Source organism: Acanthopagrus latus, chromosome 7, assembly GCF_904848185.1.
Source record: "Acanthopagrus latus isolate v.2019 chromosome 7, fAcaLat1.1, whole genome shotgun sequence".
In the NCBI taxonomy this organism is placed as follows: domain Eukaryota; kingdom Metazoa; phylum Chordata; class Actinopteri; order Spariformes; family Sparidae; genus Acanthopagrus; species Acanthopagrus latus.
The window spans coordinates 20,840,243-20,864,484 of NC_051045.1; the positions used below are offsets into that span (position 1 = coordinate 20,840,243).

Consider the following 24,242-nt stretch of genomic DNA (forward strand, 5'->3'; position numbering starts at 1 on the left):
TCTGGAGAATAAATTAACTTTATTAAAAATGTACTTAAAATTGGTTGATATTTAATGAAAAAAGCAGTTCATAAATAATTTCAAAAGATGTGTCCACTGAGAAAGTGATTGTTTGGGCCTCTGCCGTCTATCGATTCTACTTATATTGACTCTTCTTGTAAAGTAACTCTGTGGTTCTCCTTTTCTCTTCTTGTAGTCCACATCCCAGCATCCATCTGTGTGTCTGTGACTCGTAGTAGCTGGAAGCCCTGACCGCACGCCAGCACCCATCCGGTCTTTCCTCTCTTCTTCATGCTCTCACTGTTATCCTCGCTCTGTGTCGTACCCACACTGTCACTCTCACTTGCTGTCTCACCTCGCTTCCTAACACTGGTCTTACAAACTGGGTCACCTGTCTCACTCAAAGAGTCAACAGGTTCCTGACTCTCGGCCTCATCAGCCGTTTCCTGATCCCTGTTGGATCTCCCCCCCGTCTCACCCTCTGCTGTCTTATGCATTGTTTTTAATCCTGTCTGACTCCCTTTCCCTCTAAAAATTACAACCTCCTGCTCAGACTCAAATCTTGTTTTCCTCTTCGTATCTCCTTCCTCCTCCTCAATCATCCGCCCCTCCCACACTGCGAGACCGGCAGCATCTGCAACATGGGAGCACAACACCCCGATGTGGCTGATGCCGGTACTGCTGAACCTCCACAGGCAAACTCTCTGATCTGAAGAAGTGGAGACCAAAAGGCCTGGGCTCAGAAGCTCCAGGGCAGTAAGGGGGGCAGCGTGAGCCAGTGGCATGTGGGACTGAGGGTGAAGATGAAGATGAAGCCCGTTTGAGCTCTGAAGCTGAGTCTGTGGTGGAACCAGGGGCTCAGACATCTGAGAAAACCCTCTGCTGCCCCCAGTCTTGCCATCTCCTGGGTACTGCACCCTAACCGTGGACACTGTCAGCTGCCCATCATCCCCTCCGCTCGCAACAGTTACCAGGCAACCTCCCTCTTGTTGTCCCAGTTTCTCTGCCCAAACAGCCAATGAGTTGACGCCGCTCTGGTGGGCGGGAATGTCGAGGCAGGGGATTGGTGGAGGTTGAGTACCGCTTGAAGTGGCGGCTGATGAGAAAGAAGCTTCGGTCAAATCCCACACTGCAATTTTGCCATCTGTTGCAGCACTGAACAGCAGCTTATATCTGAGAGAGGGAGACAAATACAGACATGTGACCTCTAACCCTTCATGTTTGTTTATATATATATATATATATATATATATATATATATATATATATATATATATATATATATATATATATATATATATATATATATATATATATATATATATATATATATATATATATATATATATATATATATTTATTTATTTATTTATTGCATATATATTTATGCATTAAGTGTACAGTAAATAAAGGTTTTTGAGTACATCAGCAGGAGTATAGTTTGGAGCTGTAATTTCTACATAGCAAGACAACCTATGACTTAAAGTGCGAGTACCAAAATTAGCCGAATTCACATTATTGAACATGGAGCAAACACTGCATTACCTGTTGCCTTTTCCATCCTGCAAGCTGCAGACGGCAACACTGAGCACACAGCGCTGGTGGTAAAATGTCTCCCACAACAAATCAATTTGTCGTTTAACCTCACTGACTGAGAACAATCTGGAAACACAGAAGTGCAGGTTAGAAGTCAGAAAACAAGGAGGGAGTAAGGACAGCATAATGACGTGAGGAGAGTATATTTTGCCAAGTAACGTGCTTTCTCTCACACATCCAGTGACAGACAACACTGCTACCACTTTACTGAAGTGCTCATTTGAGAGCAGATGATGGATAAATATTCTTTTACTTTTATACGTTTTTGTCCAGCTCATACAATGAAGATTTCAGATGTGTGTGTGGGGTGTGGGGGGACTTTTAATTTTGCCATGAGAGACACCAACCTGAGAGCTCCGTCACTGCAGGCCAGAGCCAGAAGACAACCGTCTGTGTTTTCATCCACAACAACTGCAGACATGTACCTGGAAAACACACAGCAATAGCTGGTAAGACTGGATCAGAAGTGGGGTTTAAAGTGAAAGAGTTACTTAAACACAGGTTTAAGTAAAATTTAGTTGCTGAATTTCTTCAGGATTCAGAAATTAGACATTTTTCCAGTGAATATCGCTCATGTGCAGACTTTAAAAACACCCATCAATGTCGGTTTGTGGCTCCAACATTACGGCCCCTCACTTGCCTTGTCTCGGGGTCCATTTTCACCGTCTTGTGCCGGTTCCGCCTCCTCTCCCACTGTTCGTCCAAGCGATGTCTGGCCACCTGGATTACCTGGCAGGAGGGGACCAGTCTCTGCTTGTCCCAGCCAATCAACAGCCGGTAACACTGCATCTGAGCTCGGCCACCAGCTGACACGAGCAGGGTGGAGAGAGACTTGTTTTCACTCCCTCGCTCCTGACGTGCTACTGCTGTCACTGTCCGAACGCTTGAGATGTGATCGGTAATAACAGACAGAACTTTGACGCTGCCCGATTCGGGATGTACTGCGAGGATGGTTAAGCTAGTGTCCTCTCCTCCCATCACCATTATCTCCCAGTGGCCTTCCACTCTATCCACTTCCCTTTGCTCAGTTTCGGTTTGACTCCCTTTTCCGATTCCCCTTATCGTCCCCAGCCTGCACACACACCCAATCCCCCTCCCATGGACGCCCTCTCTAAGACCCCACCCTCGAGTCCTTCCTCCCTTCATAGCCCAGCTCGGTGCCTCCCCAGGGGGATGCGAAGCCAGGACAGCCCCCTGCTTGATGAACACCACAGCTCCATATTCAGGCCAAACTCCTTTGTGGGAAGGCCAGAGACTCCAGGAGCGATGCCCTCCTCCACAAGGCACTGCTAGCAGCCTCTCCTGTGTCACTGGGTCCCAAATCACAAAGTGGACAGCATGAAAGCCAACAATGACGAACCTTGCCTCTCTTCCCTTGTTCTCTGTCTTTTCTTCTTCTCCTCCAGAGCCCCCCTCCAGCTCTTCTGTCAAATTGTGTTTCTTTGTCTTGTAGTGGTTCTCACATCCCTCCTCCCGCTCCACCGGAATTTCAGGCTCAAGAAACAAAACCCTCTCCAGCCACTCCATACCCTTGCAGGCTCGCTGGACTCTGAGAACCTCCAGCTGAAGCTTGTTCCCCAAACTCTCTCCATTAGTCTTTTCCTTGAAGCTTTCAGGTAGTGCTGGGCACACTCTGAAGACCCTTACACATCCATCCCTGCCGGCACTGTACAACAGCCCCTGGTATGCACACACTGAAGTTACCCCCTGTTTTCCATGCACTCCAAACAGGCAGCTCAGTGGCTGCAGCGTTAGGTCATCCCCTTCGTTTCTTTCCCTCTCTTCCATCATTTCACTTCCAGTTTCCTCACTTTCAACCCCTTTTTTATCAGTTTGTTTCCTGCCTTTGTTAATCAGTTTTCCTCCTTCCTGAAACAAAAGCAGAGACCCTCTCCTGTCCCCACACACCCACAGAAACTCCCATGACGTGGAGTGGAGGCACACTGCAGCTGTCAGCCAGCGTTTGGCACAGGGAGGGAGAAGAAAAGGAGGGAGGCGGTTTACATCGAGAGCTAATGAGCAGTTTTCATCTAGTTTTACTTCTATACACCACCGATAGACAAGTCCTTCACTGCCTGATGCAAGCAAATAGATGCTGTTTTTTGCCTCTTGCCAAATAAGACTGTGGATCTTCCCTGATCCACCTGTGAGAAGAATCCCACACTGAGGATTGGAGATGGGGAAGACCTGTATGGACCCACTGAGGTTTCCCACAGCACACAAACTAACTTTTGTTGTTGAGTCTTTCACACTGACAGTTATTGTTTCCATCGCACAATAAGACTGAAACTCAGGAGCCCCTTGCCAGACCATCTCCCACTGCTCGTCACTGTATTGGTAAACTAGTCCTTGGTCAGTGCAAACCACAAACTTGCTCTGACTCCAACTTGCATCCTCTTCTCCCACTACACAAACCACTTTAGGTAAGCCTTGACCAGCAAATTTCAGGTCGCTTAGCTTCTCCGTTGCTGCTTCCTCCATTCTCTCCTTCCTCTCTTCACCCCCTTCCACCCTCCACAACCGCACCCCTCCATCTGCTCCCCCTGTAGCCACCCATCTCTCTTCACCTCCTGTTTCTTTACTAACTGCAAGTGCACGGACCCCCCCTGCTCGGTGTCCCTTCAATGTGCGTACAACCTTGCCACCTTCAGCCCAGTCCCAGACTAAACAGGCCCCATCCTCCCCAGCGCTGAACACTTTCCCTGGAGAGAGATGCACCGAGAAGACCCTCGCCTGGTGTCCATATAGGACCCTTAAACAATCTGGGTTCAAGACCCCACATTTCCCTCCAGGGCCTCCTAAGGTGCCAACACCCCACAGCCTCACACTGCGGTCATCCGATGCTGAGGCCAGCCATCCTTGCTCCTGGAGGTAAGAGATGCTGAAGATGACCCCACTGTGGCCCAGCAGGCGTCTCTCAACTGGAGCTTTATCTCTTTTGTCTCCCCCTTCAGGCTTCCAGAGAACCAGCTGGTTGAAAACAGTCCCTCCAACCAAAACAGTATCCGCCCAGGATTCATGTACCAGAAGGAGGGCAGAGTACAGCAGACATCCCTCCAGACAGGAGCGCTGAACCAGCACACTTCCTGTAATGACGTCCAGGAGAAGAGCAGTATTGTGGGCTACAGCCACACAGAGTTTGTCTCTGGAGAGCCAACGGACATCCAGGGCCCAGTCCTGCAGCTCCATGAGGGGACCAAGTATCTCCAAGCGCAGATGCTCCCCATCGTGATGATCCACGTGGAGCCTCACCAGCCTCACTGCTTTGCCTCCAAACACTGCAAGGTCATAGAAGTTGGGCTCCGAGCTCACTGAGGATTAACGAGAGGAGAAGTGAATAAATACAAAAATAAAATCTGTAAAAATAAACAACAGGAGCGTCAGTGAGTGGAAACTCTTTACAGTACTTAAGAGATCTCCAACTAGCAATCACAGCCAAAGAATTATCCCTTAAATATTTTGAATCTTCTGAACGTGTTCTTTGGTTAAAAACTACCCTGTCCAGCTCATTTCACTCGGCATCCAGTCAAAGTTTTATATACCTTGACAGACTAAAAAACAACCACCCTAAACACAGCAGCAAAAACGTTTGTTTTTTTTTTAATAAAAAGAGAACAGTCAATGTTAAAATCTTCTCCTACTAACCATCTTTCTTCTCCTTAAATGTTCCTGTAGCTGAGCTCTCTTCTGGAACATCTGCAAGACATCTTGGTCTTATCCCATGGATTCTGTAGTGTTGGAGCACGCTCAGTGAGGCACCAACTTTAGGGTGAGGTCGAAGACTGTACACCGTCAAGACTGGACCCTCACCTGCCGGGAAATTGTCACAGAAAATTGAGGAGAGAAAAGAACATGTGTATTGTGTGGTCATTTACAGTATTCAGTTGAAGCACAGTCTTTCAAAATAAGCAAGTTGAAAGATATGACAAACAAGCAAAGCTTAACCTTTTACTTTTGTATACTCATGGTAGGTTTGTGCAACAATGCATAGCCATTCTGGACAATATAGTCTTAAAAACCTTTGATTTATTTCATTTTATCCAAACTATATGTATGCATCACTAGCCGTAGCACTTTTATATTATTCCCCAACACTGCTGCCTACCTGTCAGCAGAAATGCATCCTGGAGGAACTCCAGAGCTGTGACTGGAGCTACCAGGGCTGCTGTCTCCATCTCTTAATGATTGAGGACACTTTATCAATGACGCCTAAAGGACATGAAGTTACAACAGCCACCTGTAAAAGACGTTCGAGTCACAAAAGACGGCACACACTAAATATCTGTGTTGGGCACAGTCGCCATTAACCTTTCAGTTAGCAAAACAAGCTAACAGCAAGAGCTCTTCTCGTGTTATTTGGAGGGTAAAAAACAAGAAAAGTAACTTTTCTAGTTCCTCATCAATGCTGCCAGATGCTTTACTTACGGGAAAAGTCAGGCGCCACGTACATTTGGCTTAAATCTGCATTATAGCAGATCTATTTGCTTTTACGTACTACAATCTAGCACCCATGTGTTTCTGCTCTGACTTCCGTGCCACGTTTAAACCAATCATGCTACACGGCTGGCTTCCTGAACGCTGATTGGTTAGAGGAAAGATTAGCTGTGTTTTTATTGGAGAAAGCGACACATGTGGCCGTGGAGCTGCGCTACCTTTAAGTGTTCTCTGGAAGTTCGAGAGACATTGATGAAGGCATTGAAAAATGACCAATTCAAAATGACCAATTGGCGATTTTTTCTGTATATCGACTCCTTTAGTTTCATTGACTTACTCAGACAAACAGACACATGTTTGTTTTTTTTTGTTTTACAGCTAATATGCTGCTTTTGCACTGACTTGTGCTTTACATATTAATATTTTACAATACGAATCAGGAATAGTAGGTAAGGTGAAGTACAGCTTTAGAGACGTTTTCCCAACTTCCTATCAAAAATACATAGTTATTATGGTCTCCGTGCTGTGCGCACTTGTGCAAAGTGCAAACTAAATGTTCCGAGCCTACCTTGAATGCATCAGTAGACGTTAGAAGGTGGAGGTTGCGTCTGGCCGTAAGGTAGCGGTCCAGCTAGCCTTACATTTAACTATGCCTGGGAAATGTAAGTTCCAGGACTCCTGGCTCTCAAAGGGAATTTACAAGGAATGGCTGCTGAAGGACGTCCAGGACATTCACTTCGCACGATGCAGGGCCTGTTGTAAATCCATCAAACTTCAGACCATGGGCGAGGCTGCGCTCACCAGCCACGCAGGGGGAGCTGGCCACAAAGCAGCGGTCCGCAAGCTAGTGGAAGGTAGCTTAGCTTCAAGTGTTTCAGAGAGCATGCCAGAAGTGTGCTTTCTGTGAGTGCATGTGACACTGACTGATCGAGCTTCGCTGTCTGTTCAGCTGGTGCCACTGCGGGTGTGTTGTAGCTGCGGTCTGATATTGGTGTGTGTGTGTGTGTGTGTGTGTGTGTGTGTGTGTGTGTGTGTGTGTGTGTGTGTGTGTGTGTGTGTGTGTGTGTGTGTGTGTTGTGAGTCGTGAGTCCAACAGCAGCCTTAATATCTGTCGCAGGTCGCCAACCACAGCTCCACCTCTGGACATGTTGTCTTTATGTCCATGTAGTGATGGAATGTAAACCAAGCATATTACTCTACCTACATTATTCTCTCTGAGGAAAAAAGGATTACTGTAAACACAACATATGAAGACTTTTTAATGGTGTTCATTTATTGTCCGACATTAGTGGGCTGTGCTCGCCTGTGCTATGGACACCTCTAGCAGAGCTATAGGTGTCTTCTTCTTATTCCCCCTCCGCCAAATCTCGGTGGCTAACTCGTCCCACACCGTTGAGCGCACACAAACGAAAAATATATCAAAACGTGCGGCTCTATCGGACACGCTATGCTATTATTTTTTTCTCCATAATAATCGTAAATCTTAAACGATTTTCAAACATCTCCTGCTCTGGCATACATTCACCTAGAAACACCATTCAAACTTCAAAATGTAGGCACAAGTCTCGTCTATTTGAGTTGTATTTGAACTTTTTTCCTACAATGTATAGGTTTTGAATTCTGACCCTTTAACCATGGTGACTGATTTTGGAAAAAAAAAAATCAGGATTTCAGGATTTTCAATGAGTGTGTATGGCAGAGTGTTCGTGCAGCAGAGTGCAGGAGACCGGCTGACAGAGCGCGGGAGACACAAAAATATATCTCTAAATCTTCCCTTCCCATGACGATCCCAACCACAAATTAGGTCAAAAACAGTGATATTTTCCAGAGTTGTAGCCACACTTGTCTTCTTTCTCCCAATGCATCTACTTTATCAGTAGGATTTACGGTTTTTGTAGTATCTGCCTCTATCCGACAAGAGTAGCTCTCAACTGCCCCAGTCACTCCAACTCTAAATCTGGAAGAGGATTTTCGAAACTGCACCCTTTTTTAACTCGCTCCTATTACCACATTTCTGAAACTAGGACCATAAATCCTGGTGACTGTGTTCTTTAATACCTTTCTGGCTTGATGGTGAAGAAATTTTGCCGATATCATGTTTGATTTTAAATAACTAGCAGTATTTTGACGTCCTAGATGTGACGCTGAAACCACTCTGAAATCAGCTGTCACAGTCACTGTTGCTAGGGGTGTTCGACAACCATCCCCATGGCAACCAAGATCAGCTGGGCCAACAGAGAGAGCGACAGGCACACACTCACAGAGACACACATGCAGACACACACAGACATACACACAGACAATTTATATTGAAAAGCACACTCTCTCTCTCTCTCTCTCTCTCTCTCTCTCTCTCTCTCTCTCTCTCTCTCTCTCTCTCTCTCTCTCTCTCTCTCTCTCTGTAGCCTCTCTCTATTTTTCCATAATAAAACTTTTGGCACTTAATTTCTACTTCACCTTTTAGCTCATCCAGACAAATTATACATTAAAACATGCGTTAATCGGCCACACGCTTGATGTGCTTCTATGTTTCTTCATAGACATGAATAAGACCAGGTGAAAATATTGAAAATAAGATTTCAAAAATCGACATCTCTGGCATACTTTGACCTGGACACACCATTCAAATGTTAAAATGTAGATAAAAAAATCAATGTGGGATTCAGCTTCTTCTTTAGCTGTCATAGATTTTTTGTCACAGGGCAAAGTGCAAAGCTTTGGAATCGTCTAGTCTTTTATATGCCGCGCTATTAGAGCCTTAAAAACACATCAGTAGCTGACACTGGCGATGAGGAGCAGCTGCAGTCAGCCGAAGTGCCCCTGAGCAAGAGTCCCTCTCAGGGGAACAACCTTATATCACATTTATGATCGCCATTTTTTTGACACTGTTTTCATTCTGACCATGTCACATTATTGGATTGTGATATGCATTGTTTTCACTGTGACTATGAATCATTATTGGATCGTAAAATAAAAAGTTTGGCTTGTTAATGCAGTTTTAAGGGAGTTAAAGAGGTAAAATACTCGTACTGAGGTAACTCATACAACTTAAGAGTACCTCCTAAGGTTTTGAGGAGTCTCACATTTTTTTCACACTGTCCGTTTGCAGTCACGTTTCATTACTTCATTGATCAAAATGGTTTTATTGGTAGCGAGAAGTGGACAAACACGGTGCAATCCGACCTAGAATGGAAACCTGTTTGAGTGTTTTGGTGTGAAGGGTCTGTTGTACCTCCTTCCACCAGAGGGAGGCACTCTCTGCTCATTTTACTGCAACGCACATACCTGCCCTCCCTCCCTGACTGTCCTTTTTTTTTTCTCCTCATCAGCAGGAAACTTGATGGTAAATTCAGCTGGGCAGATAAACGGCAGCGTGACTCAGGTGAATATTCCAAAATGATTATTGATCACACAATTAGCAGAATTGAAACCAACGAGCCTGCTGCAGCTGATACCAACTAACAGCTAGGATCCATTTACTAACACACGTGCCAGAAACGACAAATGTTCCACCAGCGTGAAGGAATCACTTTGTTGTCTCCGTCACAGACTGAAGACAGCAAGGAGCAAGTGTCCATCTGCCTCCAGCGGGAGACCTTGGACCGAATAACAGGCGGCGACTGGTCGGAGCTGCGCCACAGCCCCACAGCAAACTCCACCTCCCACAATGCAGAGCTGCAGGATGTGACATTTCCTGCCGCCTTCTTCGCAGCGCCAGGTACCTTCAGATAAAACTCTGCAAGCTGACACAGAATTTGTTGAGCGGAGACTCTCGCTCCCTGACCTTTCTGTTGGCAAGTGTCAGTGTGGAGCTTGTTTACATGAACACAGGGAACCTCAGATACTTCTAATGAACAAACCGTCATGTAAACAGCGTAGTATGATTAATTATATGTAAACAGAGAAATTTAAGTCAACTATATTTTTCTACACACATAACTAAACACTATACAAATGTATTTAGCAGTAGATTTGGGACACCTGATGATCTACTGCAACTCCGACCTCACAGGCACCTCCAGGCCCACCGGCCAGCGCCTCCACCCATCAGCCAGCGAGCCGGAGGAGGCGAGCCGCCGCACGACGCAGCACGACTCCGTCGACCTGTCGAGGCTGGAGCAGCAGCAGCAGATGAAGATCCTGGAGTGGGAGAACAGGATGAAGTTGCTGGCGTGGGAGCAGGAGCTGGTGAAGGAGAAGAGGAGAGCGGCCCGGCAGAAGGAGAGGGCCTTCAGGATGAAGAGGGCTTACTACAAAGCCAAGCTAAAGAGGATGGGCGAGGACGTGCCGCCCTTGTCCTCCAGCAGCGATGATGAGGAGAAAATATCTGATCCGACAGGATGAACTGCTTTTAACAGTTGCATTTTTATTAGTGCGTGTTTGATTCTTGTTTTGTGTATACGCTACAGGACTGTTACTATTTTTATACACTGATTTGTACTTCAATCGGCTGCTCTTGCACAAAAAGGGAACACTACTTTCCCTGCTAAATGAATGAGACATCTTCGGTTCTTTTGTGGTCGACTGGAGTTGTGAACAGCACATCAACATCCTACTCAAGTAGAAGTACTGTTATCTGAAAGCACAGGTCAGATCACTTGGGTTGCAGATTACACAAAAGTACAAACGTAGTGGGTTATATTCTTCCATGTGATCAACCAGCTAATCTCTGTGCAATGTGAATCTTTTCTGTAAAATATCCAAAAGTACATTTCAACACGTTGTTCAAGATCAGCCCAAGTGAAAGTTGTGGTGTTAGTAGTGTTATAAAAGCACATGAACGTGATATGAAAGACTGATTCTGTGCAGAAAAGGCGCTGAACCGTCTAAAAGATCAAAATCACACTCATGCTGTTTTGTTTTTCTATCATTCCATCACACTGTGGCTTCGGTATTCAAAATGTTAACATTCGCTGATGTTTAAAGTGATTGCTGTATAAAGTCAGTTCTAAGTTCAAAGTCAGTTCTAGGAAAGAGATGCTTTAAAGAATGTAGTGAAGATTACATCTAATCATTACAGATGTAGGCGTGACATGATGTTCATACATGGACAATCTTTTACGTGGCTTTACCTGCAGAGCGGTGCATGTTTACGCAAGTGTGTATGCCTAAACTTTTTCATCTGCATTGTAAATAAATCTCCATTTGATACAAAGTTGAAAGGTGACAAATCAGTTAAAAAATAAACATGTAGAGAAAGCTGCACAAGGTTACATGGCCAAAGAAAAGTGCGAGGGAACATTACATGTGATTGTTGAACCATGCACATTATTATGCCGCTGTAACAGCCTCCACTCCTCTGGGAAGGCTTTCCACCAGATCTTGGTGAGATTGCTCCCATTTAACCAGGAGAGCTTCAGTGAGGTCGCCCACTGATGTTGGGTGATGAGGCCAAATGTGTCAGATGGGATCGAGGTCAGGGCTCTTTACACGTGCTTCCATAACAAACCACGAACATGGTTCCCATTTCCCAAAAAGCATTATTAATTGGAACTGACTTGGGGTACTGTCATGTCGATGCAACAGGGATCCTCCGCAAACTGTGACCACAGAGTCTGAACCATGAAAACAGCTCCAGACTAAAAGTACACAAGTGATGTGTCAGTGCCATCGTACCATTAGACATACGGTGAATCTGATGCAGATGCTTCTATACAGACGTCATTGAGTCACTGAATGGTAGGTCATGTCACCTGATTGAAATCCATGTTTACACCTATTTGAGGTTTAAGAAAGACACTCTCACCACCATCTAAGCACCAAATAACAGATAATGAGGATTATTATGACCTGACACTTTCACACTACACCTCAATGAGAGACATTTTACTCTTAAAGGTGCAATATGTAAGAATTTCTAGGGTACTTTATCTTCATTACAATCCATTGTACTGTTGGCCTCAGTACAGTTACGCCTTTACAACCCAACCACACCGGCTCAGTTTATACAGTCATTATTAGAGACTGATCAAATATTTTAAATATGTCTAATAGCCACTATTTACAGTATAACTTTGTGTTGCTGAATATTTATGAGCTGCTATCACTGCCTCTTTCATATTCATATGTGTTGTTAAATTAATAGTTTTCTAAGAGTTTAAGTGTTTTTTTATTTATATATCTATTATTTAATTATAGACTCCAGAGGTCCACAGAAGACCTTTGGCTTCAGGGCAGGTTGTGGGTAAGTGTGCCACTACTGCTGTTGTAGGCTAATAGTGTGTGTTTTTTTGTTGTTGTTGTTGTTGTTGTTGTTTTTTACATCCTCTAATCTTAAAAATAAACAACAAAAGAACCAAAGTGCCAGTTCTTACGTATTGCACCTTTTTAAATAAACAGTTTGACATTTTGGATACAACTCTGTCTGGGGGTTAAATAAAGAGCTAGAAAGCAGTAAGCTTAGTTTAACATTGAAAATTAGATGCCAGAACCTTTAAAATGAATCTATTTGAATCTGTTTGCAAACAAATATAACATTGACTCTGTTTGGTTTTACAGTGACTTCATTAGAACCACACTCATTAGGCTAATATCTGTAAACGTACCATTCCTTTACCCATCACCCATATGTTTTAAAGCCGCTCAGTTACGATCAAGGTTTCCTCACAGACTTATTATACCCCGTCTCAGCTGGGTGCTCCTGTCTCGAGCCGACTGTTCCTGTTGAAAATCAAGGCGGCAGCTGAACATCTCTGACTGCTCTGGATGTGACAGAATACTTTGAGCGTCAAAACAAGTCAGAGAGAAAGCCTTCCGGAAAAATGTGTCCCTCTGTCAGGACGTTTCCTCTCTGCTCGCATTTCACACCTGAAAAATGTCTGCTCTCATGAATATGAAACAGCATACCTGTCACACACACACACACACACACACACAGAATAAATCAACACAGCCGTGTAGGAATAAGTCATTTTTTTAATGTCCAACATTTCTCTTGTTTCCGCGGTAACAGAGGAACAGCTGTTTCCATGCCGCCGTCCCCTTACCGACGGCGGGATAGAAGGCATCCCATAATGAACACACAAATCTAACAAAGACAATCTCCTATCCCTCCTCCTCCTCCTCTCCGTCACTATCTCGCACTCCGTTTCTTTCCTTCTGTCACTTCCTCTTTTCTCAGAGCACATCACAACGTTTTCGTCTCCCCTCACTGTGTGGCTCTCATTGGTACGAGCCAGATTAACCTGAAGCTGGATATCTGTGCTGGCTGTCGTGTGTAAAAGCAGATACAAAACCAGTTAATAATCAGATTTTGTGCTTGTGAAGCCTGGATCTAACCCTAACAGTGAACAGGGAGGAGAAAAGGTGTGATTTGGGACATAACTGCTCTATTTACACCCAGCATTCAACTTTTAAGTATGGATATGTTGACATTCTGTCAAGAGAGCACAAATGTACCTCTTTAGGAATTAATTTTAGGTCACGTTTTCCCTCCACGATTGGTTAAAGAAACCACTTTAACTGCTGAAAAGCTCTGACTGTAACCCCAGGTGTAAATAGAGACCTTTTTTATCTTCACATTCGACTCGTTTCTTGTCCTCCATCTGTGAATCGGTTGAGGTGTGAGAGACTCGGATCATATGAAACACTACATGTGGAAAAAAAGGAACATCTGGACGAAAAAAAACAACAACGGCCTCTCATACAAAAAATGGCAACAAAATCAACAGTGGTGATAAAATATCAGTAAATAAATAAATAAAATCTCATGTCTGTACAAGTTAAAGGTACTGTCAGTGGATGATAACACACGGATCTGTGGGGAAGAAAATAATACACTGAGTCGAAGGAAGGAATCAGAGTCAGACTTTTTTAGGCGTGCTGTCCCTTTAACTGACTGGGGGGTAGTGTTAGCTTGCAGGAGCCTTTTTCTTTCTCTCTCTTTTTTTTTTCTTTTTTTTTAGCAATACTACTGTCACAGATAGGTTCACTTCACAGATCCCAGGGGTGCTGGAAATGATCTCATGAGTGAGATGTGTGTTTATTTCCACTATCTGCATTTCTATTTCTGTATTTCCATCTGTTCTTCTGTTTTTTTTTTTCTCCCTCTGCGAAGAGTTACGTCCTCGCCTCCTCCCGGCAGTAACATTTTGCACAGTCATAGTTTCTGACCCAATTTGTTCTCCTCCCAGCCTTGTTTGCATCTCTACCTCATGATTTATTCTTGAGCTCATTGTGCACTATTTTAGCTTCTTGATTTTATTCACTTCCTGTCTCGCTGTTTCCTGTGTTATTAAGCATTTTCACGATGCTCTCTGCCCGAGGATACGCAGAAAACACATTCAACAGAAGCAGAAATTCTGTGTTTGCCTTCAGGTTTTAGAACCTGCTGCACCTTTTTCATTACCAAAAAATACCCCCCAAACATTTATGTTGGCTGCGATCCTTTAATCCCACTGAAGGCCGGTGCTGACTGCCTGTCTGTCTCCGCTGTGTGTTACCTTAAGGCCTGAACTCGGAGTTCGCTCCAGCAGCTGTGAGAACGGAGCAGCCGCTGATGGAAAGACCTGCATCTCCAAAACCACTTAGAGGCTTTTAGTGCTGACACAACTGACATCCTCAGCGAAATGGCACACTGCCGCAGAAGTTGCGTGGCGTGTCTTTTTAAAGAGAAATTGTGTTTGAACGGGGGGGGCAGAGCTATGAGAACAACCCTGTTTTTAACGTGTTGTGGTGCGAACCCTCTTCATTAGTCGCCACATTAAGATCCAGTGCCTCTTTTCTGTGAATTTACTGAAGTGATTTCTGTGTTCAGCCAACCAAGTGAAAACGTCTGCCTTGGGATTCACGTGCTGGAATATACTCGGGCAGATGAGACGCTGGGGTATGTACTGCTGGATCTGCTTTCAGGTCTCCTAACAAATATCTGAGCGCACTGAGACGTGACTCACAATGCCAAACCCCTCTGATCCACTCTCCTCCAACATGTCAAATCGAAATCCACTTGCTTATACAGCCAAACAAAACACCAAGCGCAGTGTTATGTTGCAGCGTGGAATTAGGGGATCCCTTCTTATCCATGGCACAGTTATTTAAAAGGAAATCTTAAAAAAAAAAATCACAATTAAAACAAAACTGTAAATCACATCTATAGCATCATTTTCATCACAGAAAACTGAATTAGTGTCGCCGTATCACACTGATTTGAAGCAGCTGTCCCTTTGGCTTGGATTTTGCACAGAACTTCTGCATCAGAAGCTTAGATAAATGAGTCTCCTTGATGCTGTCGGACAGATTCGGCTGCTCCGGTGGCATCTCTTGAGGCAGGTTGAGTCATTTTGCACCAAGTGCAAGATACCTTGAGGGGTTTTTTAAGTGGTTGTAACAGGATACTGCCTCACACAGAGAGGCAGACAGACACCTCCCTTCACCCACCAGAGCACTACAGATACGGTCTTGTAATATCAAATCGACTGATATGGTCTGCTTCAGACAGCACCAGGCACAGAGATACACAGACTGATGACAGGTCACATTCATACACGAGTGGATCACAAAAAAAAAAAACAGCACAATCTCCTGACAGAGCTTAACGTGGCGTTTTAGCTTAATGTCGGCCATCTTTCTCTGCACAATCATCTCGTTCCATCAAATCTATTCTCTTATAATAATCCCTTCCTCTATTTACAATCACTTTTTCTCGCTCCTTTGATATTTTCCCCTTCAACCGCATCTCACGGTTCTTCCATAATCTCATCAGATACTATTGCCGGACCCCTGTCGCTATACACAAAGTTGATGGGTGTTGAGGAAAAGTTTCTGAGGAAAAACTGTTTTTGGGGAGAAATTTTAGGGGATTGTTTCTTTTTTTTTCCTTCGTAGGGGGAAAACTTCTCTCTCGGCAACAGACGAGACTGCACTCGCACCGACCTCACTCACAACCTCACACAGACACAACCGTTTAAAAAAAAAAAGAAAGAAAGAAAACATCACAAGAGATTTCTTCTTCATCTCCAATGAAAAAGATACAAAATGTATAAAAAATGTTATTTACAGTCATTTCTTTTTTGTTTTTTCAGACGGATCTTGTCTTGACCAAGATGACTTTTGCGTTGGAAATCTGAGGAGTTTGTGTCTTCAACAGTTTTTAGGTAGTAGAGGTGGTTGACTCATCGTCCAGAGAAACGTCACAGATCGTAGCAGGCGGTGGGACTTCATTTATACAGTAAAAACTGCCCACAGACATCCTTTTTTATCCTCGGTGGACGCTCTTCCATCTTACTTTCCAGCTCTCTGTCTCCTCTGTTTCAAGTTTGTTTCCAGTCCTCTGATGTCCCAGTGTTTCACTGTCCATTATCTCTGAATTTGTCCCTGGTCCTCCAAGCACTGCCGCAATGCATAAAGGGATATGAGGGCTGTCATCAAGACTGTCCTTCACTTCTGTTGGCTCTGAGGTGAACGAGAGAGAAATGATTCAACCTTTCACTTAATTTTAATACTCACACATAATGATGACAATATAAATACAGCAAGAGGGAAATTAGTTGTTAGAGGCACAAGGACGAAGGGACAGAAGGGAGACAAAGGCACAAGGGACGAGGGGATAAAGAAGCTGGAACTGAGGGAGCTGAGTTTGGTTGAAATAAGTAGATGCAAAAGAAACAAGAGATGAAGGGTGGATGGGATCCCTATGGAACTGCGGAGGAAGAGGAAATCAGTCTGAGGAAAAGGAGAGAGCAAAGGAAATGCAGGAAATTTAAAGGCAAACAGATGTGAAAAGAAAACAGACAGGAGGAGAGCATCATATTCACACAGAAGGACTTACTCGGAGTCGGGGGAGACTTCAGATATGCTGTGGGAGGTGGCGGACCTAGGTGGGGAGGGGGAGGGTCCATGGGCAGAGCCATTAGGCCCAGGGTTAGAGGCAGCGGGCGGAGGAGTGAGGACAGAGGAATTGAAGGACGCCAGGATGGAGGACAGTATATCCAGGTGTTCGCTGGATGGCGGTCGCCCCATGGGGTTTGGATTTAAACCTGGGACCTGGGGGACAGTCTGACCGGGGTACCTACATGGAGGTGCAGAGTCCAGTCGTCCTCTGCCATGAGCAGAATGAGGGAGCTGCTCTTGCTGAGGCTCCTCGGAGATGGGGGGAGGAGGGGAGGAGGAGGGAGGCTGGTCGGGGTGGGAGGGCTGGCGGGGAGGCAGAGTGCGGAGCCACTCCCGACACGGCTGTGCCTGGGCTCCCACTCCGTTTGTCTCCAGCTGTTCTCTCGACCTGCTGCTCATTATTGCCCCCCCGAGGTGCTCCCGCGACGAGGCCTGCCGCCGGGTTAGTGTGTTCAGCTGCGACCTCGATCCGCTGAGGTATCCCTCCATTCCTGCACCGCCGCTCAAGTCCTCCCTTGAGGCGTGGACGCTACCTGTGTGATGGTGGTTGTCCAGTCTGTCCCTAGATCCTGTCAAGTTCTCTCTGGATGATGAGACTCGCTGGTGATCCAGCCCCAGGCCCCCGAGCCCCGCTCCCTGCCCCAGCCCCAGCTCTCTCCTTCTCGGTAGGAGATCCAGGTTGTCCCTAGAACCACGCGAGTCCAGCCGATCTCTTGACCCCCCAATCGTCTGCCTTCCTAGAGGATCTCTGGACAGCTGCCTTCGGGCCAGTGAGTCCAGGTGCTCCCTGGAGGAGTAGCGGGAGGCTGGCTGGGAGAGAGAACCAGAGCCTCCACTGGCGCCAGCCGTCGCTGAGTACATGCGACCATAGGAGGCAGCAGGAACGCCACGGTGGCCCAAAGTAGAGGTTCGGTACCAGTTGAGCTCACTGGGGACTCGGCCCATGGTGGAAAGACCCTGGAGTGCTGGGGGACAGCCGAGACGATTCTTCAGGATACCTGGGAGGAGAGAAGACGACCATGAGAAGGAGAGGGCAGAATGGGTGAAAGAAGAGGACAGTTGTAGAAGGGAATGGATTCCATTTGAGGCCACGGGAGAGTTAAAAGTGAATCAGAAGGTTAAAGATGAGGGCAGAAATTAATAAGCAGAAGAAAATACAATGAATGAATAAGGAGACATGAAGAATGAAAGTCAAAGGAGAAGGAGAAGTTAGTCAGAGCAGGAGAGAGAAGTGTTTTGGACTTATTAATGACGTTTTTACGCCCACTGTTAATATTTTATGAATCAAACACCATCTGAGTAATCTGGAAATCCCAAGGGAGACTTCAAATTGAGTCATGAAACTAAAATATGCACCATATACTGCCAGAAGTGTGGCTTCTTGCTTTCAGCCGCTGAATGTGTTTTGTTTTTTAATACCTTTCAAATGTCACCCATGCTCCGAGGCGACATGAGTGATTTTCAACTTTGTCTGCATTTCTTACTCACTCGCTCACTCCCGGTGTGTCTCTGCATGTGCGGTGTGCTTCTGTGCGTGTGTGCATGTCAATTTTATATGTATGTATTCTGAGTACAAATACTGCACATACAAAAGTGTCACTCATGCTTTTAGGGCCATCACTGAAGCACAACACTTAATGTTTTACGTCGTTTTTTTTTTTTTTTTGCATCATGGCCACTCAGCTTGAATTGCATGTGTGGGTGCACAATCTCCTGCATGTGCATATATGATCACAGTGTAAACCACGGCACGTCCACCATCACTTTATATTCTGACTCGCTTCAGACAAATATGGTCTTTGTTGCACATCTCTACGACAATTTCAGTCTAATAAGAACCAATGAGAAAACTAGAACATGAATTGTTGAAGTAAAATAAAAAAAGCAGAGTTTCACGGGATATTTGTGGGCACCCTAACAAGGGAGGTCACTGCTAGGTCACATGGACGGGGCCTGAGGTAATTCAAATGTAAAGCAGAAAAACTGCACGTACAGCAGATTAGGTCTCAGTTATTGAGCCGTGTTTTAAATGATGCTTTGCTGAGTCAGCGCACACAGCTGACGTCTCTTCCATCTTCCTCTTGGCGAGATGCCCTATTTTCATTCTGACAGGCATTCAGACAGGACGTCTGGAGATTTTTGTTTAACAAAGATACAAATTTAAATTTCAAATTTATAGTATTCAGGCTTTGTACACAAGAAATACAAGCGACAGATGAACAGACATAGGTACAAGTCTGTTAACTACATTGTTTGAGGCTTTAGATTTATTATTAATCATTATTGTTGTGTTTCCCGCTCAGTTTCCATGTGCCATCATCTGAACACTAAGATCAAGAACGATGCCTGGGCAAAAATCTGAACCTTGCAAAAGAGAAATCTATGACCTGATGTGCCATTTTACAAATGGGTAGAACAAAACAACGATGGGGATACTGCTTAAAGCAGCTGATAAGTAACAGGCATTACCTAACAGCTGATCCAGTGTCGGTCATCTACAGTGTCTTGTGTAGCCTAAACTAGTCTGGATTTCCCTGAGATTATTCTGTGACTAACTCTCCCAGTTATACTAGAATAAAATGTTTGAAGGAAATGTTGTGATCATCTTTAGATTAGCACAGTTGGAGGTGCACAAAATCATGATGTTTACTTTACATATGATTGCTGTAATACTGGATTTGGACCCCAAGAGGAGTAGCTGGTGCCAAGTGCATTAAGCTAATGTGGATCCTTTTAAATACACATATAAATAGATATGAAAATTAAAGCAAATCCAAAATGTCAGCGTGTCCTTACATGGTGGTTTCTGTTTGTGTGTGTGTTTTAATGTTCCTCTCACCCTTGCGGTGTCTGTGTGGTTGGGTGAGGCCGTTCTCGTCCCCACTGGTCAGCGCTGCGTCAGGCTGGTTGTTATTGGCAGCATCCTTGCTGTAATCTGCCCCCAGGGGGCGCTCTGAGCCCCACTTCTGAAGGGTGTGTGTCTCACACTCCTCCAAAGCTGGCCAGTAGGACAGAAGGTCATTACCATCTAGATCTGTCGCACACAGAAAGAACAAACACTTTCTGTTTACTCATGAGTTTTAGCGACAATTTGTGAGGGGAAATCTGTTGTTCTCACATCAGGTCAAGATTTTTATCGACCAATAACTTATGATAAAACCAAAAAGCTCATTAAATAGTGATTAAGAAATGGAAAAGGAGTCAATTTTTGGAAAAGCTGTCATCTCTGATAATAGTTTATCATTACAGCAAGTTAACACCAGATATGACAAGCCGCTGAAATGTCCTTCTGCCTTACATTCATCTTATTAATTTGAGATCAAGCATTGTGCTTGATACAAATGCAAAACAGATGTCTGTATCAGAAAGCAGGTGTCAGCAGACAAAGAGCATATGTTCATGATGAAATAACAGCCAGAACAATTTAAAAGATTCATACTGGTAGAGAATGTATCAGACATCAGCCCTTCAGGTCTTTCAGTATGGAGTCCAAAAACAGTGACAAGTTCTTTGTTCTTCTCAGATCGACCTGAACGTATTCACTTCACAATACTTGACATTTTTTATTTATGAGTGACTTCAGGGTTATTCCGTTATTACAAATATTACTGATGAATTTGGGTTAGATTAAGTAACCATTATTCATTCCAGCTATAAAAGAACATGACACTGCTAAATGATCGGTGTTAATGTGCCTGCTGTGGCAACCACATATTGTTCTCTTTGTTCAGTACACCTCTCTGTCCCTCTGTAACATATAGCAAATAATGAACCAACACTTGCATCTAACACTTATTTAAGTTCCGCAACAACGTCATGTATTTTATAGGTGAAATGAATAATGGACACTTGTTTCGTCAGATATAGGCCCCCCGTCTTCACACTGTGACCTTTCAGTACAGCCTCAGCACTGCTCTGGCCCGTCACATTTGACTGCATTGATGAATTGATCGGGCTGCAGTGACCATCTGGATCCTGTCCTCCTCCGCTCAACTGGCAGCTCTGGTCTGTGTTTTAGCCTGAACAGAGGTTCATGTGGTCCAGATGGCTTATTAAGCTAAGAATTGATGACTTATATGGATTTATAGATTTGCAGATGCCTGGCCTTTTCTCACAGTGAAAAAATCCACAGAACACTGCATATGCAATGCTTGACATTTGTATCAAATACCTCCTTTACCTTTTTACATATTGTTTCATGTGTATCAGAAGAAAGGAAGTATTGATTGATGTCAAAGGCATTTTCTCTTGTTGTTTGTGTGTTTTGTGTTGTATGTTTCTACATGAGATAAAAAATTATGGACGTTTGTCAACCGAAGGGACCAACGGCAGATTCTTTGACTCTGATGCTGACTGGCACGGGCCTGTCTGTGTGGACTCTGCATGTCCACCTCACACTTTCATCCCACAGACCAACAAAATGTGGGTCAGGTTAACTGGCAACTCGTAATTGCCTGAAGGTTTGAATGTGTGTCCAAATGAGTAATCCCTGTGATAGACTGGCAGCCCGCCCGGAGTGTACTCTGCCTCTCACCCAATATGAGGTAGGATACACTGTAGTCCTGCCTGCCAACGTGTGACTGCCTTTCACATTATCCTCCATCTAACTTTTTGATGGGACCATCCCATCAGTCAAAAGGCTGCGGGCTCAATCATCATCAGCGTGCTCCACTGAGGTCACTGAGTTAGACACTTAACCATGACTGGCTTTTTAACTGTCAGAAGAAATCATGTGAAAATCAGGGAGGTGCTCGTCTACCTTTGGTGCCATTGTGGGCGGGCTCGGTGAGCAGACGCTCGCCGTGATTGGAGCGTTTGAATCGTCGCTGTATTCGCCCACGGAGACGGACATTGTCCTCGCTCTCGGAGGAAGGGATGGAGAGACTGCGCTCCTCCTCCATGGAGAGGTCTGAGTCCGAGTCCGAGTCCTCACCTGGGAGAAGAGCGGCAGAAGACAGACAGAGAGAGGAAAAGATAGACAGAAGAGAGGAAACGAGAGGACGGTTGTTGAATATTGTTATTGTTGTTATTATTCTGAGTGGATATTCAATAAATTTCAAAGAGAGAGAGCAAAGGATGAGCAAAGTGTACTTCTCTTGTATTCTAAGTTATCCTTTACTAATCCATATAAATTGTATACTGGCTTTATATTTATATTCTTCATTTGCTGTTTTTGTTTAATTTCATGCTTGCTTTCAGAAAAATATCTGATATCGGTTTGCCATGCCAGTAAAGCCCAAAAGAGGTGAGTTGAGTAATGAGATAGGAAGGGAAAGGAGGGAAACAGGGGTGAAGAAATGGAGAATACAGCATGTCACTACAGTGTGTGTGTGTGTGTGTGTGTGTGTGTGTGTGCGTGTGTGTCTGTGTGTCTGTGTGTGTGGTAAAAGTATTTTTGCCTGTGTGTTTACCTCCATCTCTGTGGAACATGGCTACATCCAGGTCTGTGGCTCCGGTGTGGACGATGTTTTGTTCCAGAGTCTGACGAGCCAAAAGATTTTCTCTAACAGGGAGAGAGCAGAGAAGTGATTACACACACACACACACCCACACACGTAGACATACAGTATAAAGTACAAACACACACACACACACACTAGTATACTGTATATGCACTCATGCAAAGCCTATTCAGATTAAAAATAGAGCATCCATACACATACAGTATTTACTGTACACACCACACACACATAAAGACAGACAAGACAAGATGATCACTGAGCCATAAAGACACCAACAGCCACTCTCAGAGTACATTAGTGTTGCTCTACATACTTTACAGGACATTGTTCCACCCAATCTTCTTCATCTTTACCCCACTGACCCACAAAATACACGACAGGGTCTTTATAATGGAGGGAACTCCCCCCCTCAAGCAACTTTGTGCCAAATCCGAGTCACAGATGTTCAGTCAAACGGACATATTCCAATGATGATGTATTACTTGTGTAAATTGGATATTAAATATATTGAATGATTGATTCTAGTCTCTAGTCTTAACCTACTCTACCAGCCATGGTGTGGAGGTTTTTCATCCAAACTGATGACTAGTTTGTATGTAAAACTGGGATGTGTGTGTGAACGTTTTGTGTATCTGTGGTTTATATACTGTACCTGGCGGAGCTGACGGAGGAGATGGTTGAGGTACCCAGGGTGATGCGGTGCAGCCCGCTCTGCTCCAACAGAGATGCGTTGTGATACGGGTTTTGAGCCTGAACGCGCGGAAACAGAAACACACGCACACATGAGAAGGTTGAGTAAGGTTAATTTCAGAAAAAAGAGAGGAAGCAACATTATTCAGACAATATAACTTCAACAATTACACATGAAGAAGACACATACTTCTGGTACATGGCTGCACTGCACACCACATATTCAGAAGATCAAGGGGTTGAAATCCCTCCCTCATTATGGGCTATCTTGTAGGGCTTTGTTCTGTTTTTTGTTTTTTTTACCCACATCATAAGTCAAAAAGAACTTTAAAATGTCCTAGCTGTCACTGGCAGTTTCTCACAGACCCCACTTATATTTTACTATAGCTTCCAGAGTCTGGTGAGGGAAATAAGAAAGGAAGCTCTGCTACTGGAATAGAAGCTAACCTGGAAGTGGGGCACAACCTCGGCTTTCTATACAGTATTAGGCCAGTGTGCTCATAAATAACACATCATACAGTATGAGTCAGATACGCTACAGGATGCTCATAAGTGGCTGTTTGTACATACAGTCCATCAGAGGTACAAACAGCATCGTGTGTGAGTGTCTATTAATAGTTTTGGTCAGACCGTCATTTCGCCCCCAGATGACTCAGTGATGGATCAGAGGAGCTTCAGAGAAAATGGGGGTTAAAAGGGTGGAATAAAGTACGTATAAGCTAACACACATTAACACACACCTGCATGCACACACACACTCACATCAAGGCTACATATGAAGTTCACTGGACAGAAGAGGGGAATTAAAGGAGGGTGAACATACGCATACAGAAAATATATACACTTTCAACCAAACACACACACACACACACACACACACACACACACCTGCAATGGCACTAGCACACAGGAGGGAGATAACGAGTGTTTTTAAAGGACAGGCTAAAGGAAACAGGGGTTTGAGTGCAGTGAGCTATGACCTGATAAACACACAAGATAGAAAAGAGAGTGAAGAAAAGAGGTGAAGGCAGGATAGGGTTACCCACACACACAAATGCACAGTGCTTTTGTGGAAGCGGGCTAAGGAGTGAGCAGGGCTCGACGGTATATATTGTTTTATCTGGGTCAGTGACAAACCCTGAAGGCAGAGGGAGAGGAGAGAGGGAGGACAGGAGAGATGGATGGATGGACAGAGGGAAGGAGGAATGGAGGGCAGGAGGGCTTTTGTGCTCG

General features: G+C 44.6%; 3 protein-coding genes across 9 annotated transcripts in view; 1 reads left to right on the forward strand and 2 right to left on the reverse strand.

The window, feature by feature from the left end:
• On the reverse strand, positions 1-6,721 carry wdr6 (WD repeat domain 6). Of its 5 annotated transcripts, none has more exons than XM_037105549.1 (7): positions 6,599-6,721; positions 5,702-5,833; positions 5,242-5,409; positions 2,237-4,907; positions 1,944-2,021; positions 1,546-1,662; positions 1-1,173 (listed from the first exon to the last, which is right to left on the reverse strand). In XM_037105549.1, exons 2-7 carry the CDS (start codon positions 5,769-5,771, stop codon positions 141-143), a joined length of 4,137 nt encoding a protein of 1,378 aa, XP_036961444.1. In that variant the 5' UTR covers positions 5,772-5,833; positions 6,599-6,721; the 3' UTR covers positions 1-140. The 5 variants fall into 5 exon arrangements, with proteins under 5 accessions (XP_036961444.1, XP_036961446.1, XP_036961442.1 ...); XM_037105551.1 differs by lacking the exon at positions 6,599-6,721 and adding an exon at positions 6,022-6,187 and having other exon boundaries at positions 5,242-5,406; positions 5,702-5,805; XM_037105547.1 differs by lacking the exon at positions 6,599-6,721 and adding an exon at positions 6,022-6,187 and having other exon boundaries at positions 5,702-5,805.
• LOC119023535 lies at positions 6,600-11,192 on the forward strand. Of its 3 annotated transcripts, none has more exons than XM_037105555.1 (4): positions 6,600-6,884; positions 9,360-9,412; positions 9,580-9,748; positions 9,995-11,192. In XM_037105555.1, the coding sequence occupies exons 1-4, from the start codon at positions 6,680-6,682 to the stop codon at positions 10,372-10,374; spliced, it is 807 nt and encodes a 268-aa protein (XP_036961450.1). In that variant the 5' UTR covers positions 6,600-6,679; the 3' UTR covers positions 10,375-11,192. The 3 variants fall into 3 exon arrangements, with proteins under 3 accessions (XP_036961450.1, XP_036961451.1, XP_036961453.1); XM_037105556.1 differs by having other exon boundaries at positions 9,998-11,192; XM_037105558.1 differs by having other exon boundaries at positions 10,043-11,192.
• A 1,733-nt stretch (positions 11,193-12,925) lies between these two features.
• celsr3 (cadherin, EGF LAG seven-pass G-type receptor 3) overlaps positions 12,926-24,242 on the reverse strand; it is a 104,814-nt gene continuing 93,497 nt past the window's right edge. The window contains exons 32-37 of the mRNA XM_037105545.1: positions 22,972-23,069; positions 22,269-22,360; positions 21,617-21,790; positions 19,697-19,891; positions 16,796-17,855; positions 12,926-16,419 (exon numbers count right to left, since the gene is read on the reverse strand). Coding sequence (XP_036961440.1) covers positions 16,392-16,419; positions 16,796-17,855; positions 19,697-19,891; positions 21,617-21,790; positions 22,269-22,360; positions 22,972-23,069 — 1,647 coding nt within the window. The 3' untranslated portion in view covers positions 12,926-16,391. The remainder of the gene's footprint in view (positions 16,420-16,795; positions 17,856-19,696; positions 19,892-21,616; positions 21,791-22,268; positions 22,361-22,971; positions 23,070-24,242) is intronic.

What these genes read in the sequence shown, in the direction of transcription:
- wdr6 (XM_037105549.1), bottom strand. Translation starts at nt 5,771, where the DNA reads ATGGAGACAGCAGCCCTGGTAGCTCCAGTCACAGCTCTGGAGTTCCTC. An exon ending in ATTTAAGGAGAAGAAAGATG is followed by an intron (nt 4,908 to 5,241) that starts GTTAGTAGGAGA and finishes GTTAATCCTCAG; the next exon opens with TGAGCTCGGAGCCCAACTTC. An exon ending in TGCAGTGACGGAGCTCTCAG is followed by an intron (nt 1,663 to 1,943) that starts GTTGGTGTCTCT and finishes CTGTGTTTCCAG; the next exon opens with ATTGTTCTCAGTCAGTGAGG.
- LOC119023535 (XM_037105555.1), top strand. Translation starts at nt 6,680, where the DNA reads ATGCCTGGGAAATGTAAGTTCCAGGACTCCTGGCTCTCAAAGGGAATT. An exon ending in TAAACGGCAGCGTGACTCAG is followed by an intron (nt 9,413 to 9,579) that starts GTGAATATTCCA and finishes TCTCCGTCACAG; the next exon opens with ACTGAAGACAGCAAGGAGCA. An exon ending in CGCCTTCTTCGCAGCGCCAG is followed by an intron (nt 9,749 to 9,994) that starts GTACCTTCAGAT and finishes AAATGTATTTAG; the next exon opens with CAGTAGATTTGGGACACCTG.